The sequence below is a fragment of the Oncorhynchus mykiss genome, chromosome 13 (genome assembly GCF_057628025.1).
Source record: "Oncorhynchus mykiss isolate SJ-2025 chromosome 13, ASM5762802v1, whole genome shotgun sequence".
NCBI lineage: Eukaryota > Metazoa > Chordata > Actinopteri > Salmoniformes > Salmonidae > Oncorhynchus > Oncorhynchus mykiss.
In genome coordinates, this window is record NC_143034.1 from 79,166,371 (window position 1) to 79,182,354 (window position 15,984).

The window sequence follows — 15,984 nt, forward strand, 5'->3', positions numbered from 1 at the left end:
GCTCTATGAAGCCTGATCACTCACTAAGCCAATGCTATGAAGCCTTATACTACCTTTTGTAGCACATGATTAGATAACCCTGTGTTTACCCATCTCCCTCCAGGTGAGGTATTGTTAGGTAACCCTGTGTTCTCCCTCCAGGTGAGGTATTGTTAGGTAACCCTGTGTTCTCCCTCCAGGTGAGGTATTGTTAGGTAACCCTGTTTTTACCCATCTACCCCAGGTGAGGTATTGTTAGGTAACCCTGTGTTCTCCCTCCAGGTGAGGTATTGTTAGGTAACCCTGTGTTTACCCATCTACCCCAGGTGAGGTATTGTTAGGTAACCCTGTGTTCTCCCTCCAGGTGAGGTATTGTTAGGTAACCCTGTTTTTACCCATCTCCCTCCAGGTGAGGTATTGTTAGGTAACCCTGTGTTCTCCCTCCAGGTGAGGTATTGTTAGGTAACCCTGTGTTCTCCCTCCAGGTGAGGTATTGTTAGGTAACCCTGTGTTCTCCCCCCAGGTGAGGTATTGTTAGGTAACCCTGTGTTCTCCCTCCAGGTGAGGTATTGTTAGGTAACCCTGTGTTCTCCCTCCAGGTGAGGTATTGTTAGGTAACCCTGTTTTTACCCATCTACCCCAGGTGAGGTATTGTTAGGTAACCCTGTGTTCTCCCTCCAGGTGAGGTATTGTTAGGTAACCCTGTGTTTACCCATCTACCCCAGGTGAGGTATTGTTAGGTAACCCTGTGTTCTCCCTCCAGGTGAGGTATTGTTAGGTAACCCTGTTTTTACCCATCTCCCTCCAGGTGAGGTATTGTTAGGTAACCCTGTGTTCTCCCTCCAGGTGAGGTATTGTTAGGTAACCCTGTGTTCTCCCTCCAGGTGAGGTATTGTTAGGTAACCCTGTGTTCTCCCCCCAGGTGAGGTATTGTTAGGTAACCCTGTGTTCTCCCTCCAGGTGAGGTATTGTTAGGTAACCCTGTGTTCTCCCTCCAGGTGAGGTATTGTTAGGTAACCCTGTGTTCTCCCTCCAGGTGAGGTATTGTTAGGTAACCCTGTTTTTACCCATCTACCCCAGGTGAGGTATTGTTAGGTAACCCTGTGTTCTCCCTCCAGGTGAGGTATTGTTAGGTAACCCTGTGTTTACCCATCTACCCCAGGTGAGGTATTGTTAGGTAACCCTGTGTTCTCCCTCCAGGTGAGGTATTGTTAGGTAACCCTGTTTTTACCCATCTCCCTCCAGGTGAGGTATTGTTAGGTAACCCTGTGTTCTCCCTCCAGGTGAGGTATTGTTAGGTAACCCTGTGTTCTCCCTCCAGGTGAGGTATTGTTAGGTAACCCTGTGTTCTCCCCCCAGGTGAGGTATTGTTAGGTAACCCTGTGTTCTCCCTCCAGGTGAGGTATTGTTAGGTAACCCTGTGTTCTCCCCCCAGGTGAGGTATTGTTAGGTAACCCTGTGTTCTCCCTCCAGGTGAGGTATTGTTAGGTAACCCTGTGTTCTCCCTCCAGGTGAGGTATTGTTAGGTAACCCTGTGTTCTCCCTCCAGGTGAGGTATTGTTAGGTAACCCTGTGTTCTCCCTCCAGGTGAGGTATTGTTAGGTAACCCTGTGTTCTCCCTCCAGGTGAGGTATTGTTAGGTAACCCTGTGTTCTCCCTCCAGGTGAGGTATTGTTAGGTAACCCTGTGTTCTCCCCCCAGGTGAGGTATTGTTAGGTAACCCTGTGTTCTCCCTCCAGGTGAGGTATTGTTAGGTAACCCTGTGTTCTCCCTCCAGGTGAGGTATTGTTAGGTAACCCTGTGTTCTCCCTCCAGGTGAGGTATTGTTAGGTAACCCTGTGTTCTCCCTCCAGGTGAGGTATTGTTAGGTAACCCTGTGTTCTCCCTCCAGGTGAGGTATTGTTAGGTAACCCTGTGTTCTCCCTCCAGGTGAGGTATTGTTAGGTAACCCTGTGTTCTCCCTCCAGGTGAGGTATTGTTAGGTAACCCTGTGTTCTCCCTCCAGGTGAGGTATTGTTAGGTAACCCTGTGTTCTCCCTCCAGGTGAGGTATTGTTAGGTAACCCTGTGTTCTCCCTCCAGGTGAGGTATTGTTAGGTAACCCTGTTTTTACCCATCTACCCCAGGTGAGGTATTGTTAGGTAACCCTGTGTTCTCCCTCCAGGTGAGGTATTGTTAGGTAACCCTGTGTTCTCCCTCCAGGTGAGGTATTGTTAGGTAACCCTGTTTTTACCCATCTCCCTCCAGGTGAGGTATTGTTAGGTAACCCTGTGTTCTCCCTCCAGGTGAGGTATTGTTAGGTAACCCTGTGTTCTCCCTCCAGGTGAGGTATTGTTAGGTAACCCTGTGTTCTCCCCCCAGGTGAGGTATTGTTAGGTAACCCTGTGTTCTCCCTCCAGGTGAGGTATTGTTAGGTAACCCTGTGTTCTCCCCCCAGGTGAGGTATTGTTAGGTAACCCTGTGTTCTCCCTCCAGGTGAGGTATTGTTAGGTAACCCTGTGTTCTCCCTCCAGGTGAGGTATTGTTAGGTAACCCTGTGTTCTCCCTCCAGGTGAGGTATTGTTAGGTAACCCTGTGTTCTCCCTCCAGGTGAGGTATTGTTAGGTAACCCTGTGTTCTCCCTCCAGGTGAGGTATTGTTAGGTAACCCTGTGTTCTCCCCCCAGGTGAGGTATTGTTAGGTAACCCTGTGTTCTCCCTCCAGGTGAGGTATTGTTAGGTAACCCTGTGTTCTCCCTCCAGGTGAGGTATTGTTAGGTAACCCTGTGTTCTCCCTCCAGGTGAGGTATTGTTAGGTAACCCTGTGTTCTCCCTCCAGGTGAGGTATTGTTAGGTAACCCTGTGTTCTCCCTCCAGGTGAGGTATTGTTAGGTAACCCTGTGTTCTCCCTCCAGGTGAGGTATTGTTAGGTAACCCTGTGTTCTCCCTCCAGGTGAGGTATTGTTAGGTAACCCTGTGTTCTCCCTCCAGGTGAGGTATTGTTAGGTAACCCTGTGTTCTCCCTCCAGGTGAGGTATTGTTAGGTAACCCTGTGTTCTCCCTCCAGGTGAGGTATTGTTAGGTAACCCTGTGTTCTCCCTCCAGGTGAGGTATTGTTAGGTAACCCTGTTTTTACCCATCTACCCCAGGTGAGGTATTGTTAGGTAACCCTGTGTTCTCCCTCCAGGTGAGGTATTGTTAGGTAACCCTGTGTTCTCCCTCCAGGTGAGGTATTGTTAGGTAACCCTGTTTTTACCCATCTCCCTCCAGGTGAGGTATTGTTAGGTAACCCTGTGTTCTCCCTCCAGGTGAGGTATTGTTAGGTAACCCTGTGTTCTCCCTCCAGGTGAGGTATTGTTAGGTAACCCTGTGTTCTCCCCCCAGGTGAGGTATTGTTAGGTAACCCTGTGTTCTCCCTCCAGGTGAGGTATTGTTAGGTAACCCTGTGTTCTCCCCCCAGGTGAGGTATTGTTAGGTAACCCTGTGTTCTCCCTCCAGGTGAGGTATTGTTAGGTAACCCTGTGTTCTCCCTCCAGGTGAGGTATTGTTAGGTAACCCTGTGTTCTCCCCCCAGGTGAGGTATTGTTAGGTAACCCTGTGTTCTCCCTCCAGGTGAGGTATTGTTAGGTAACCCTATGTTCTCCCTCCAGGTGAGGTATTGTTAGGTAACCCTGTGTTCTCCCTCCAGGTGAGGTATTGTTAGGTAACCCTGTGTTCTCCCTCCAGGTGAGGTATTGTTAGGTAACCCTGTGTTCTCCCTCCAGGTGAGGTATTGTTAGGTAACCCTGTGTTCTCCCTCCAGGTGAGGTATTGTTAGGTAACCCTGTGTTCTCCCTCCAGGTGAGGTATTGTTAGGTAACCCTGTGTTCTCCCCCCAGGTGAGGTATTGTTAGGTAACCCTGTGTTCTCCCCCCAGGTGAGGTATTGTTAGGTAACCCTGTGTTCTCCCTCCAGGTGAGGTATTGTTAGGTAACCCTGTGTTCTCCCTCCAGGTGAGGTATTGTTAGGTAACCCTGTTTTTACCCATCTACCCCAGGTGAGGTATTGTTAGGTAACCCTGTGTTCTCCCTCCAGGTGAGGTATTGTTAGGTAACCCTGTGTTTACCCATCTACCCCAGGTGAGGTATTGTTAGGTAACCCTGTGTTCTCCCTCCAGGTGAGGTATTGTTAGGTAACCCTGTTTTTACCCATCTCCCTCCAGGTGAGGTATTGTTAGGTAACCCTGTGTTCTCCCTCCAGGTGAGGTATTGTTAGGTAACCCTGTGTTCTCCCTCCAGGTGAGGTATTGTTAGGTAACCCTGTGTTCTCCCTCCAGGTGAGGTATTGTTAGGTAACCCTGTGTTCTCCCCCCAGGTGAGGTATTGTTAGGTAACCCTGTGTTCTCCCTCCAGGTGAGGTATTGTTAGGTAACCCTGTGTTCTCCCTCCAGGTGAGGTATTGTTAGGTAACCCTGTGTTCTCCCCCCAGGTGAGGTATTGTTAGGTAACCCTGTGTTCTCCCCCCAGGTGAGGTATTGTTAGGTAACCCTGTGTTCTCCCTCCAGGTGAGGTATTGTTAGGTAACCCTGTGTTCTCCCTCCAGGTGAGGTATTGTTAGGTAACCCTGTGTTCTCCCTCCAGGTGAGGTATTGTTAGGTAACCCTGTGTTCTCCCTCCAGGTGAGGTATTGTTAGGTAACCCTGTGTTCTCCCTCCAGGTGAGGTATTGTTAGGTAACCCTGTGTTCTCCCTCCAGGTGAGGTATTGTTAGGTAACCCTGTGTTCTCCCCCCAGGTGAGGTATTGTTAGGTAACCCTGTGTTCTCCCCCCAGGTGAGGTATTGTTAGGTAACCCTGTGTTCTCCCCCCAGGTGAGGTATTGTTAGGTAACCCTGTGTTCTCCCTCCAGGTGAGGTATTGTTAGGTAACCCTGTGTTCTCCCTCCAGGTGAGGTATTGTTAGGTAACCCTGTGTTCTCCCTCCAGGTGAGGTATTGTTAGGTAACCCTGTGTTCTCCCTCCAGGTGAGGTATTGTTAGGTAACCCTGTGTTCTCCCCCCAGGTGAGGTATTGTTAGGTAACCCTGTGTTCTCCCTCCAGGTGAGGTATTGTTAGGTAACCCTGTGTTCTCCCCCCAGGTGAGGTATTGTTAGGTAACCCTGTGTTCTCCCTCCAGGTGAGGTATTGTTAGGTAACCCTGTGTTCTCCCTCCAGGTGAGGTATTGTTAGGTAACCCTGTGTTCTCCCTCCAGGTGAGGTATTGTTAGGTAACCCTGTGTTCTCCCTCCAGGTGAGGTATTGTTAGGTAACCCTGTGTTCTCCCCCCAGGTGAGGTATTGTTAGGTAACCCTGTGTTCTCCCTCCAGGTGAGGTATTGTTAGGTAACCCTGTGTTCTCCCTCCAGGTGAGGTATTGTTAGGTAACCCTGTGTTCTCCCCCCAGGTGAGGTATTGTTAGGTAACCCTGTGTTCTCCCCCCAGGTGAGGTATTGTTAGGTAACCCTGTGTTCTCCCTCCAGGTGAGGTATTGTTAGGTAACCCTGTGTTCTCCCTCCAGGTGAGGTATTGTTAGGTAACCCTGTGTTCTCCCTCCAGGTGAGGTATTGTTAGGTAACCCTGTGTTCTCCCTCCAGGTGAGGTATTGTTAGGTAACCCTGTGTTCTCCCTCCAGGTGAGGTATTGTTAGGTAACCCTGTGTTCTCCCTCCAGGTGAGGTATTGTTAGGTAACCCTGTGTTCTCCCCCCAGGTGAGGTATTGTTAGGTAACCCTGTGTTCTCCCCCCAGGTGAGGTATTGTTAGGTAACCCTGTGTTCTCCCCCCAGGTGAGGTATTGTTAGGTAACCCTGTGTTCTCCCTCCAGGTGAGGTATTGTTAGGTAACCCTGTGTTCTCCCTCCAGGTGAGGTATTGTTAGGTAACCCTGTGTTCTCCCTCCAGGTGAGGTATTGTTAGGTAACCCTGTGTTCTCCCTCCAGGTGAGGTATTGTTAGGTAACCCTGTGTTCTCCCTCCAGGTGAGGTATTGTTAGGTAACCCTGTGTTCTCCCTCCAGGTGAGGTATTGTTAGGTAACCCTGTGTTCTCCCCCCAGGTGAGGTATTGTTAGGTAACCCTGTGTTCTCCCTCCAGGTGAGGTATTGTTAGGTAACCCTGTGTTCTCCCTCCAGGTGAGGTATTGTTAGGTAACCCTGTGTTCTCCCTCCAGGTGAGGTGCTGCTGGCTGTAAACGACGTGGACATCCCCCAGCAGCTGGTGGAGAGGCTTCAGGAGGAGAAGAGGGTTGAGGCTCAGAAGAGGAAGGAGCGGCAGGAGGCCCATCTCTACATGCAGGTCCAGGTAAGGCTTGGAGCCCCCCCAGTCACAGGTCCGGTTAAGGCTTGGAGGCCCCCCCCCCCCCCCCCATTCACAGGTCCGGTTAAGGCTTGGAGCCCCCCCCCAGTCACAGGTCCGGTTAAGGCTTGGAGCCCCCCCCCCCCCCAGTCACAGGTCCGGTTAAGGCTTGGAGCCCCCCCCCCCCTCCCCCCCAGTCACAGGTCCGGTTAAGGCTTGGAGCCCCCCCCCCCCCCAGTCACAGGTCCGGTTAAGGCTTGGAGCCCCCCCCCCCCCCCCCCCCATTCACAGGTCCGGTTAAGGCTTGGAGCCCCCCCCCAGTCACAGGTCCGGTTAAGGCTTGGAGCCCCCCCCCCCCCAGTCACAGGTCCGGTTAAGGCTTGGAGCCCCCCCCCCCCCCCCAGTCACAGGTCCGGTTAAGGCTTGGAGCCCCCCCCCCCCCCCAGTCACAGGTCCGGTTAAGGCTTGGAGCCCCCCCCCCCCCTCCCCCCAGTCACAGGTCCGGTTAAGGCTTGGAGCCCCCCCCCCCCCCCCCCCCCCCCCCCCCCCCCCCAGTCACAGGTCCGGTTAAGGCTTGGAGCCCCCCCCCCCCCAGTCACAGGTCCAGATAACAGAACAGCTTTTGGAGAATGTTGGTGTTATGAATCACTTGTCTCCCTCTGTCTCCCCCATCGCCTCCTCCACTCTCCTCGCCCTCTTTCTCTCCTCGCCCTCTCTCTCTTCCTCCCGTCTCTCCTCCACTCTCCTTCTCTCCTCCGCTCTCCTTCTCCTCTCTCTCTCCTCCCAGATTGTGACAGAGGACCAGTTCTGTGGTCACCAGGGTAATGACATGTATGATGAGGAGAAGGTGAAGTACACTGTGTTCAAGGTCCTGAAGAGTTCCACGCTGCAGGAGTTTGTCCAGAATCTCTCACAGACCATGGTGAGACTCCTGTCTTCTCTCTGTCTCTCTGTTCCTGTCTCCTCTCTCTCTCTCTGTTCCTGTCTCCTCTCTCTCTCTCTGTTCCTGTCTCCTCTCTCTCTCTCTGTTCCTGTCTCCTCTCTCTCTCTCTGTTCCTGTCTTCTCTCTGTCTCTCTGTTCCTGTCTCCTCTCTGTCTCTGCGTTCTTGTCTTCTCTCTGTCTCTGCGTTCCTGTCTTCTCTCTGTCTCTCTGTTCCTGTCTCCTCTCTCTCTCTCTCTGTTCCTGTCTTCTCTCTCTCTCTCTGTTCCTGTCTCCTCTCTCTCTCTCTGTTCCTGTCTCCTCTCTCTCTCTCTGTTCCTGTCTCCTCTCTGTCTCTCCTTTCCTGTCTCCTCTCTGTCTCTGCGTTCCTGTCTTCTCTCTGTCTCTCTGTTCCTGTCTCCTCTCTCTCTCTGTTCCTGTCTCCTCTCTCTCTCTCTGTTCCTGTCTTCTCTCTGTCTCTCTGTTCCTGTCTTCTCTCTGTCTCTGCGTTCCTGTCTTCTCTCTGTCTCTGCGTTCCTGTCTTCTCTCTGTCTCTCTGTTCCTGTCTCCTCTCTGTCTCTCTGTTCCTGTCTCCTCTCTCTCTCTCTCTGTTCCTGTCTTCTCTCTCTCTCTCTGTTCCTGTCTCCTCTCTCTCTCTCTCTGTTCCTGTCTTCTCTCTGTCTCTCTCTCTGTTCCTGTCTTCTCTGTCTCTTTCTCTCTGTTCCTGTCTTCTCTCTGTCTCTCTCTCTCTCTCTGTTCCTGTCTCTCCCTGTTCCTGTCTTCTCTCTGTCTCAGTCTCTCTGTGTGTTACTGTCCTCTCCTCCGTTAACCTTTTAACCTGCTGTTCCACTGTTTCTACTTCGACGTCCTCCGGGAGAAGTAGAAAGAACCCTGGAGAGGAACCATGCTAGTGTGTAGGCCCAGTCTGACAGTGTATTGATGTGCTACAGGGATTCCCACAGGACCAGATGAGGCTGTGGCCCATGCAGGCCCGGAGCAACGGCACCAAGAGACCTGCCATGCTGGACTACGAGGCAGACTGCAGCAAGTCTGTGAGTAACACAACCACCAGGTTGTAACACAACCACCAGGTCTCTTGGAAGACAGTAGAGGGACTGGTGTGTGTGTGTGTAACCCTGTGTGTGTGTGTAACCCTGTGTGTGTGTGTAACCCTGTGTGTGTGTGTGTGTGTAACCCTGTGTGTGTGTGTGTAACCCTGTGTGTGTGTGTGTGTAACCCTGTGTGTGTGTGTGTGTAACCCTGTGTGTGTGTGTGTGTGTGTGTGTGTGTGTGTGTTCTCCCCAGATGATAGACTTGAGCGACAACGAGAATCCCTGGACTATATTTTTGGAGACGGTGGATCCTGAGATGGCTGCCAGCGGAGCAACGTTACCCAAGTTCGACAAAGACCGTGAGTTCAGACCGTTACCCAATTATCACAGACCGTGAGTTCAGACTATTACCCAATTATCACAGACCGTGAGTTCAGACTATTACCCAATTATCACAGACCGTGACTGTTACCCAATTATCACAGACCGTGACTGTTACCCAATTATCACAGACCGTGACTATTACCCAATTATCACAGACCGTGAGTTCAGACTATTACCCAATTAACACAGACCGTGACTGTTACCCAATTATCACAGACCGTGACTGTTACCCAATTATCACAGACCGTGAGTTCAGACTATTACCCAATTATCACAGACCGTGAGTTCAGACCATTACCCAATTATCACAGGCCGTGACTATTACCCAATTATCACAGGCCGTGACTATTACCCAATTATCACAGGCCGTGACTATTACCCAATTATCACAGGCCGTGACTATTACCCAATTATCACAGGCCGTGACTATTACCCAATTATCACAGGCCGTGACTATTACCCAATTATCACAGGCCGTGACTATTACCCAATTATCACAGACTGTGACTATTAGCCAATTATCACAGACCGTGAGTTCAGACCATTACCCAATTATCAAAGACCGTGACTATTACCCAATTATCACAGGCCGTGACTATTACCCAATTATCACAGGCCGTGACTATTACCCAATTATCACAGGCCGTGACCGTTACCCAATTAACACAGACCGTGACCATTACCCAATTATCACAGACCGTGAGTTCAGACTATTACCCAATTATCACAGACCGTGACCATTACCCAATTAACACAGACCGTGAGTTCAGACTATTACCCAATTATCACAGACCGTGACCGTTACCCAATTAACACAGACAGTGACCATTACCCAATTATCACAGACGTGACTATTACCCGATTATCACAGACCGTGACTATTACCCAATTATCACAGACCGTGACTATTACCCAATTATCACAGACCGTGACTATTCCCCAATTATCACAGACCGTGACTATTACCCAATTATCACAGGCCGTGACTATTACCCAATTATCACAGACCGTGACTATTCCCCAATTATCACAGACCGTGACTATTACCCAATTATCACAGGCCGTGACTATTACCCAATAATCACAGACCGTGACTATTCCCCAATTATCACAGACCGTGACCGTTACCCAATTAACACAGACCGTGACCATTACCCAATTATCACAGACCGTGACTATTCCCCAATTATCACAGACCGTGACTATTACCCAATTATCACAGACCGTGACTATTACCCAATTATCACAGACCGTGACTGTTACCCAATTATCACAGACCGTGACTGTTACCCAATTATCACAGACCGTGACTGTTACCCAATTATCACAGACCGTGACTATTAGCCAATTATCACAGACCGTGACTATTACCCAATTATCACAGACCGTGACTATTACCCAATTATCACAGACCGTGACTATTAGCCAATTATCACAGACCGTGACTATTAGCCAATTATCACAGACCATGAGTTCAGACTATTACCCAATTATCACAGACCGTGACTATTTTTTTACGTAACTGTGGTCAAGTAAAAATAGATGCTCATTTTTTTTAATATAATGATCGTCCTCACAGTCTCTCTTCTCTTCTCAGACGACGTCATGCTGTTCTTGAAGATGTATGATCCTAAAAGCAGAAGCTTAAATTATTGTGGACATATCTACACCGCTATATCCTGTAAAATACGTACGTAGTGTTTCTATTGAAGTGTTTCGCTTTTGTCATTTAAGCCTCTAGAGTGCAGGAAATGGAGGGGGGGTTTCATTTAGAGGGGGTTTCAGTTAGAGGGGGTTTCAGTTAGGGGGGGTTTCAGTTAGGGGGGGGTTCAGTTAGAGGGGGGGGGGTTCAGTTAGAGGGGGGGGGGTTTAGTTAGAGGGGGGGTTTAGTTAGAGGGGGGGGGGTTCAGTTAGAGGGGGGGGGGTTCAGTTAGAGGGGGGGGGGTTTAGTTAGAGGGGGGGTTTAGTTAGAGGGGGGGTTTAGTTAGAGGGGGGGGGTTTACTTAGAGGGGGGGGTTTAGTTAGAGGGGGGGGTTTAGTTAGAGGGGGGGGTTTAGTTAGAGGGGGGGGTTTAGTTAGAGGGGGGAGGTGTTTCAGTTAGAGTGGGGGTTCAGTTAGAGGGGGGGGGGGGTTCAGTTAGAGTTGGGGGGGGGGGGGGGGTTCAGTTAGGCCTCCCCCTCCTTACTCAGCAGCACCTCCTTGTTAAATCCTGAGGAGAACCCTGTGGTAGGTGTGGAGTAGTTTTAGAGTTGAGGTGTGTGTGTGAAGGAGTGTTAAATGTATGCTGTTTTCTCTACCAGGAGACCTGCTGCCCGTCATGTGTGAGAGAGCAGGCTTTCAACAGGAGACCAGCCTTATCCTCTATGAGGTGAACACACACACACACACACTAGCCTCCTCTGAGGTGAGAACACAGGTCTGGCAGGTGTCCATATACTAAGGGTGTAACGGTACACCTATTTGTACTGACCCTTTCGATACGGGACCTCTATTGGATCAGCTCTGAACCAGAATTAATACCTCAAAATACCATCCACTACTCCTCTAGTCTGGGTGGTAAATCAGACCAGTAGTCCTCTACACTGGGTGGTAAATCAGACCAGTAGTCCTCTACACTGGGTGGTAAACCAGACCAGTAGTCCTCTACACTGGGTGGTAAACCAGACCACTAGTCCTCTACACTGGGTGGTAAATCAGACCACTAGTCCTCTACACTGGGTGGTAAATCAGACCACTAGTCCTCTACACTGGGTGGTAAATCAGACCACTAGTCCTCTACACTGGGTGGTAAATCAGACCAGTAGTCCTCTACACTGGGTGGTAAACCAGACCACTAGTCCTCTACACTGGGTGGTAAATCAGACCACTAGTCCTCTACACTGGGTGGTAAATCAGACCACTAGTCCTCTACACTGGGTGGTAAACCAGACCACTAGTCCTCTACACTGGGTGGTGAATCAGACCACTAGTCCTCTACACTGGGTGGTAAATCAGACCACTAGTCCTCTACACTGGGTGGTGAACCTTCAGTAAATCAGACCACTAGTCCTCTACACTGGGTGGTAAAATCAAACCACTAGTCCTCTACACTGGGTGGTAAATCAGACCACTAGTCCTCTACACTGGGTGGTGAACCTTCAGTAAATCAGACCACTAGTCCTCTACACTGGGTGGTAAATCAGACCACTAGTCCTCTACACTGGGTGGTAAACCAGACCACTAGTCCTCTACACTGGGTGGTAAATCAGACCACTAGTCCTCTACACTGGGTGGTAAACCAGACCACTAGTCCTCTACACTGGGTGGTAAATCAGACCACTAGTCCTCTACACTGGGTGGTAAATCAGACCACTAGTCCTCTACACTGGGTGGTAAATCAGACCACTAGTCCTCTACACTGGGTGGTAAACCAGACCACTAGTCCTCTACACTGGGTGGTGAATCAGACCACTAGTCCTCTACACTGGGTGGTAAATCAGACCACTAGTCCTCTACACTGGGTGGTAAACCAGACCACTAGTCCTCTACACTGGGTGGTAAAATCAAACCACTAGTCCTCTACACTGGGTGGTAAATCAAACCACTAGTCCTCTACACTGGGTGGTAAACCAGACCACTAGTCCTCTACACTGGGTGGTAAATCAAACCACTAGTCCTCTACACTGGGTGGTAAATCAAACCACTAGTCCTCTACACTGGGTGGTGAACCTTCAGTAAATCAGACCACTAGTCCTCTACAATGGGTGGTAAATCAGACCACTAGTCCTCTACACTGGGTGGTAAACCAGACCACTAGTCCTCTACACTGGGTGGTAAATCAAACCACTAGTCCTCTACACTGGGTGGTAAAATCAAACCACTAGTCCTCTACACTGGGTGGTAAACCAGACCACTAGTCCTCTACACTGGGTGGTAACCCAGACCACTAGTCCTCTACACTGGGTGGTAAAATCAAACCACTAGTCCTCTACACTGGGTGGTAAATCAAACCACTAGTCCTCTACACTGGGTGGTAAACCAGACCACTAGTCCTCTACACTGGGTGGTAAACCAGACCACTAGTCCTCTACACTGGGTGGTAAATCAGACCACTAGTCCTCTACACTGGGTGGTAAATCAGACCACTAGTCCTCTACACTGGGTGGTAAATCAGACCACTAGTCCTCTACACTGGGTGGTAAAATCAAACCACTAGTCCTCTACACTGGGTGGTGAACCTTCAGTAAATCAGACCACTAGTCCTCTACACTGGGTGGTAAACCAGACCACTAGTCCTCTACACTGGGTGGTGAACCTTCAGTAAATCAGACCACTAGTCCTCTACACTGGGTGGTAAATCAGACCACTAGTCCTCTACACTGGGTGGTGAACCTTCAGTAAATCAGACCACTAGTCCTCTACACTGGGTGGTAAATCAGACCACTAGTCCTCTACACTGGGTGGTAAATCAGACCACTAGTCCTCTACACTGGGTGGTAAACCAGACCACTAGTCCTCTACACTGGGTGGTAAATCAGACCACTAGTCCTCTACACTGGGTGGTAAACCAGACCACTAGTCCTCTACACTGGGTGGTAAACTAGACCACTAGTCCTCTACACTGGGTGGTAAATCAGACCACTAGTCCTCTACACTGGGTGGTGAACCTTCAGTAAATCAGACCACTAGTCCTCTACACTGGGTGGTAAATCAGACCACTAGTCCTCTACACTGGGTGGTAAACCAGACCACTAGTCCTCTACACTGGGTGGTAAATCAGACCACTAGTCCTCTACACTGGGTGGTAAACCAGACCACTAGTCCTCTACACTGGGTGGTAAATCAGACCACTAGTCCTCTACACTGGGTGGTAAACCAGACCACTAGTCCTCTACACTGGGTGGTGCACGCCTAAATTGAAGAGTAATTACACCCAAAAAAGTCAACATATTTTGTTCCTGACCTCAAATATTTTTCCCTGCTGTGGTTTAACCATTGTTGTGGACTATTTTTTTCAGAAGGTCCTTCATTTGACTCATTATCTCTTCCTGGGTTTAAAATCTTTTGACAAAACAAACATTTACTGCAGTAACTGTTGCTATTTCATTTTCCTGCTGGACTGAACCAAACCCCTAAACCACAATACGAACCAAACCCCTAAACCGCAATACGAACCAAACCCCTAAACCACAATACGAACCAAACCCCTAAACCACAATACGAACCAAACCCCTAAACCACAATACGAACCAAACCCCTAAACCGCAATATGAACCAAACCCCTAAACCACAATACGAACCAAACCCCTAAACCGCAATACGAACCAAACCCCTAAACCACAATACGAACCAAACCCCTAAACCACAATACGAACCAAACCCCTAAACCACAATACGAACCAAACCCCTAAACCACAATACGAACCACACCCCTAAACCACAATACGAACCAAACCCCTAAACCGCAATACGAACCAAACCCCTAAACCACAATACGAACCAAACCCCTAAACCACAATACGAACCAAACCCCTAAACCACAATACGAACCAAACCCCTAAACCACAATACGAACCAAACCCCTAAACCACAATACGAACCAAACCCCTAAACCGCAATACGAACCAAACCGTGAGTTTGGTTAACGGGCTTGGTGAACCACACACACACACACCCAACTCCAGGTCTATCTACACAAACAGCCTCCATCTCCCATGTGTCTGTGTTCCAGGAAGTGAAGCCTAATTTAACAGAGCGGATACAGGACTACGACGTGTCATTGGACAAGGCCCTGGATGAGCTCATGGACGGAGACATCATCGTCTTCCAGAAGTAAGTCATTCCAACATGGGAATCTAACAACAACCCACAGGAGGGAACCGAGATGGAGAGCCCTGTCGTAGAGAATGTTCTGGTCATCTCAACACATCGTGTTTGGAGAATTCAGTAACACATTGAGTAGCCTCTGCCAGCTAATGTCTCTCTCCCCTCTCCCTCTCCTCTCCTCCCTCCCCCTCTCCTCCTCCCTCCCCTCTCCTCCCCTCTCCTCCTCTCCTCTCCTCCCCCTCCTCTCCTCTCCTCTCCTCCTCCCCTCTCTTCCCCTCCCCCCTCCCCTCTCCTCCTCTCCTCTCCTCCTCCCCTCCCCTCCCCTCCCCTCCTCTCCTCTCCTCTCCTCTCCTCTCCTCCTCCTCTCTACAGAGACGACCCAGAGAACGACAGCAGTGAGCTGCCCACAGCCAAGGACTACTTCCGGGACCTCTACCACCGAGTGGACGTTATCTTCTGTGACAAGACCATCCACAACGACCCCGGCTTTGTCGTCACACTCTCCAACAGGATGAACTACTTCCAGGTAACTCTCACACACACACTACCAACAGGATGAACTACCAGGTCAGCAAGAGGTCACACTGTCTTGCATTGTGGCCGTTCCTTCAACATTTTGGGTATTGTTCCATAAAGCTAGTGTGTTTGTTAAAGACATGCTCTGGTACTTTGGGTATTGTTCCATAAAGCTAGTGTGTTTAAAGACATGCTCTGGTACTTTGGGTATTGATCCATAAAGCTAGTGTGTTTGTTAAAGACATGCTCTGGTACTTTGGGTATTGTTCCATAAAGCTAGTGTGTTTAAAGACATGCTCTGGTACTTTGGGTATTGATCCATAAAGCTAGTGTGTTTTGTTAAAGACATGCTCTGGTACTTTGGGTATTGTTCCATAAAGCTAGTGTGTTTTGTTAAAGACATGCTCCGGTACTTTGGGTATTGATCCATAAAGCTAGTGTGTTTAAAGACATGCTCCGGTACTTTGGGTATTGTTCCATAAAGCTAGTGTGTTTTGTTAAAGACATGCTCCGGTACTTTGGGTATTGTTCCATAAAGCTAGTGTGTTTAAAGACATGCTCTGGTACTTTGGGTATCGTTCCATAAAGCTAGTGTGTTTGTTAAAGACATGCTCTGGGTATTGGTCCATAAAGCTAGTGTGTTTAAAGACATGCTCTGGTACGTTGGGTATTGTTCCATAAAGCTAGTGTGTTAAAGACATGCTCCGGTACGTTGGGTATTGGTCCATAAAGCTAGTGTGTTTGTTAAAGACATGCTCCGGTACGTTGGGTATTGTTCCATAAAGCTAGTGTGTTTGTTAAAGACATGCTCTGGTACTTTGGGTATTGGTCCATAAAGCTAGTGTGTTTAAAGACATGCTCTGGTACTTTGGGTATTGGTCCATAAAGCTAGTGTGTTTAAAGACATGCTCTGGTACTTTGGGTATTGTTCCATAAAGCTAGTGTGTTAAAGACATGCTCCGGTACTTTGGGTATTGGTCCATAAAGCTAGTGTGTTTGTTAAAGACATGCTCTGGTACTTTGGGTATTGTTCCATAAAGCTAGTGTGTT

General features: G+C 49.4%; 1 protein-coding gene across 11 annotated transcripts in view; it reads left to right on the forward strand.

The window, feature by feature from the left end:
* usp7 (ubiquitin specific peptidase 7 (herpes virus-associated)) overlaps positions 1–15,984 on the forward strand; it is a 73,923-nt gene that overhangs the window by 38,519 nt on the left and 19,420 nt on the right. For all 11 annotated transcript variants that reach the window (XM_090197820.1, XM_090197818.1, XM_090197821.1 and 8 more), the window contains exons 15-22: positions 6,134–6,264; positions 7,046–7,180; positions 8,128–8,229; positions 8,483–8,588; positions 10,211–10,303; positions 10,914–10,981; positions 14,324–14,424; positions 14,791–14,944. In XM_090197820.1, coding sequence (XP_090053946.1) covers positions 6,134–6,264; positions 7,046–7,180; positions 8,128–8,229; positions 8,483–8,588; positions 10,211–10,303; positions 10,914–10,981; positions 14,324–14,424; positions 14,791–14,944 — 890 coding nt within the window. The remainder of the gene's footprint in view (positions 1–6,133; positions 6,265–7,045; positions 7,181–8,127; positions 8,230–8,482; positions 8,589–10,210; positions 10,304–10,913; positions 10,982–14,323; positions 14,425–14,790; positions 14,945–15,984) is intronic.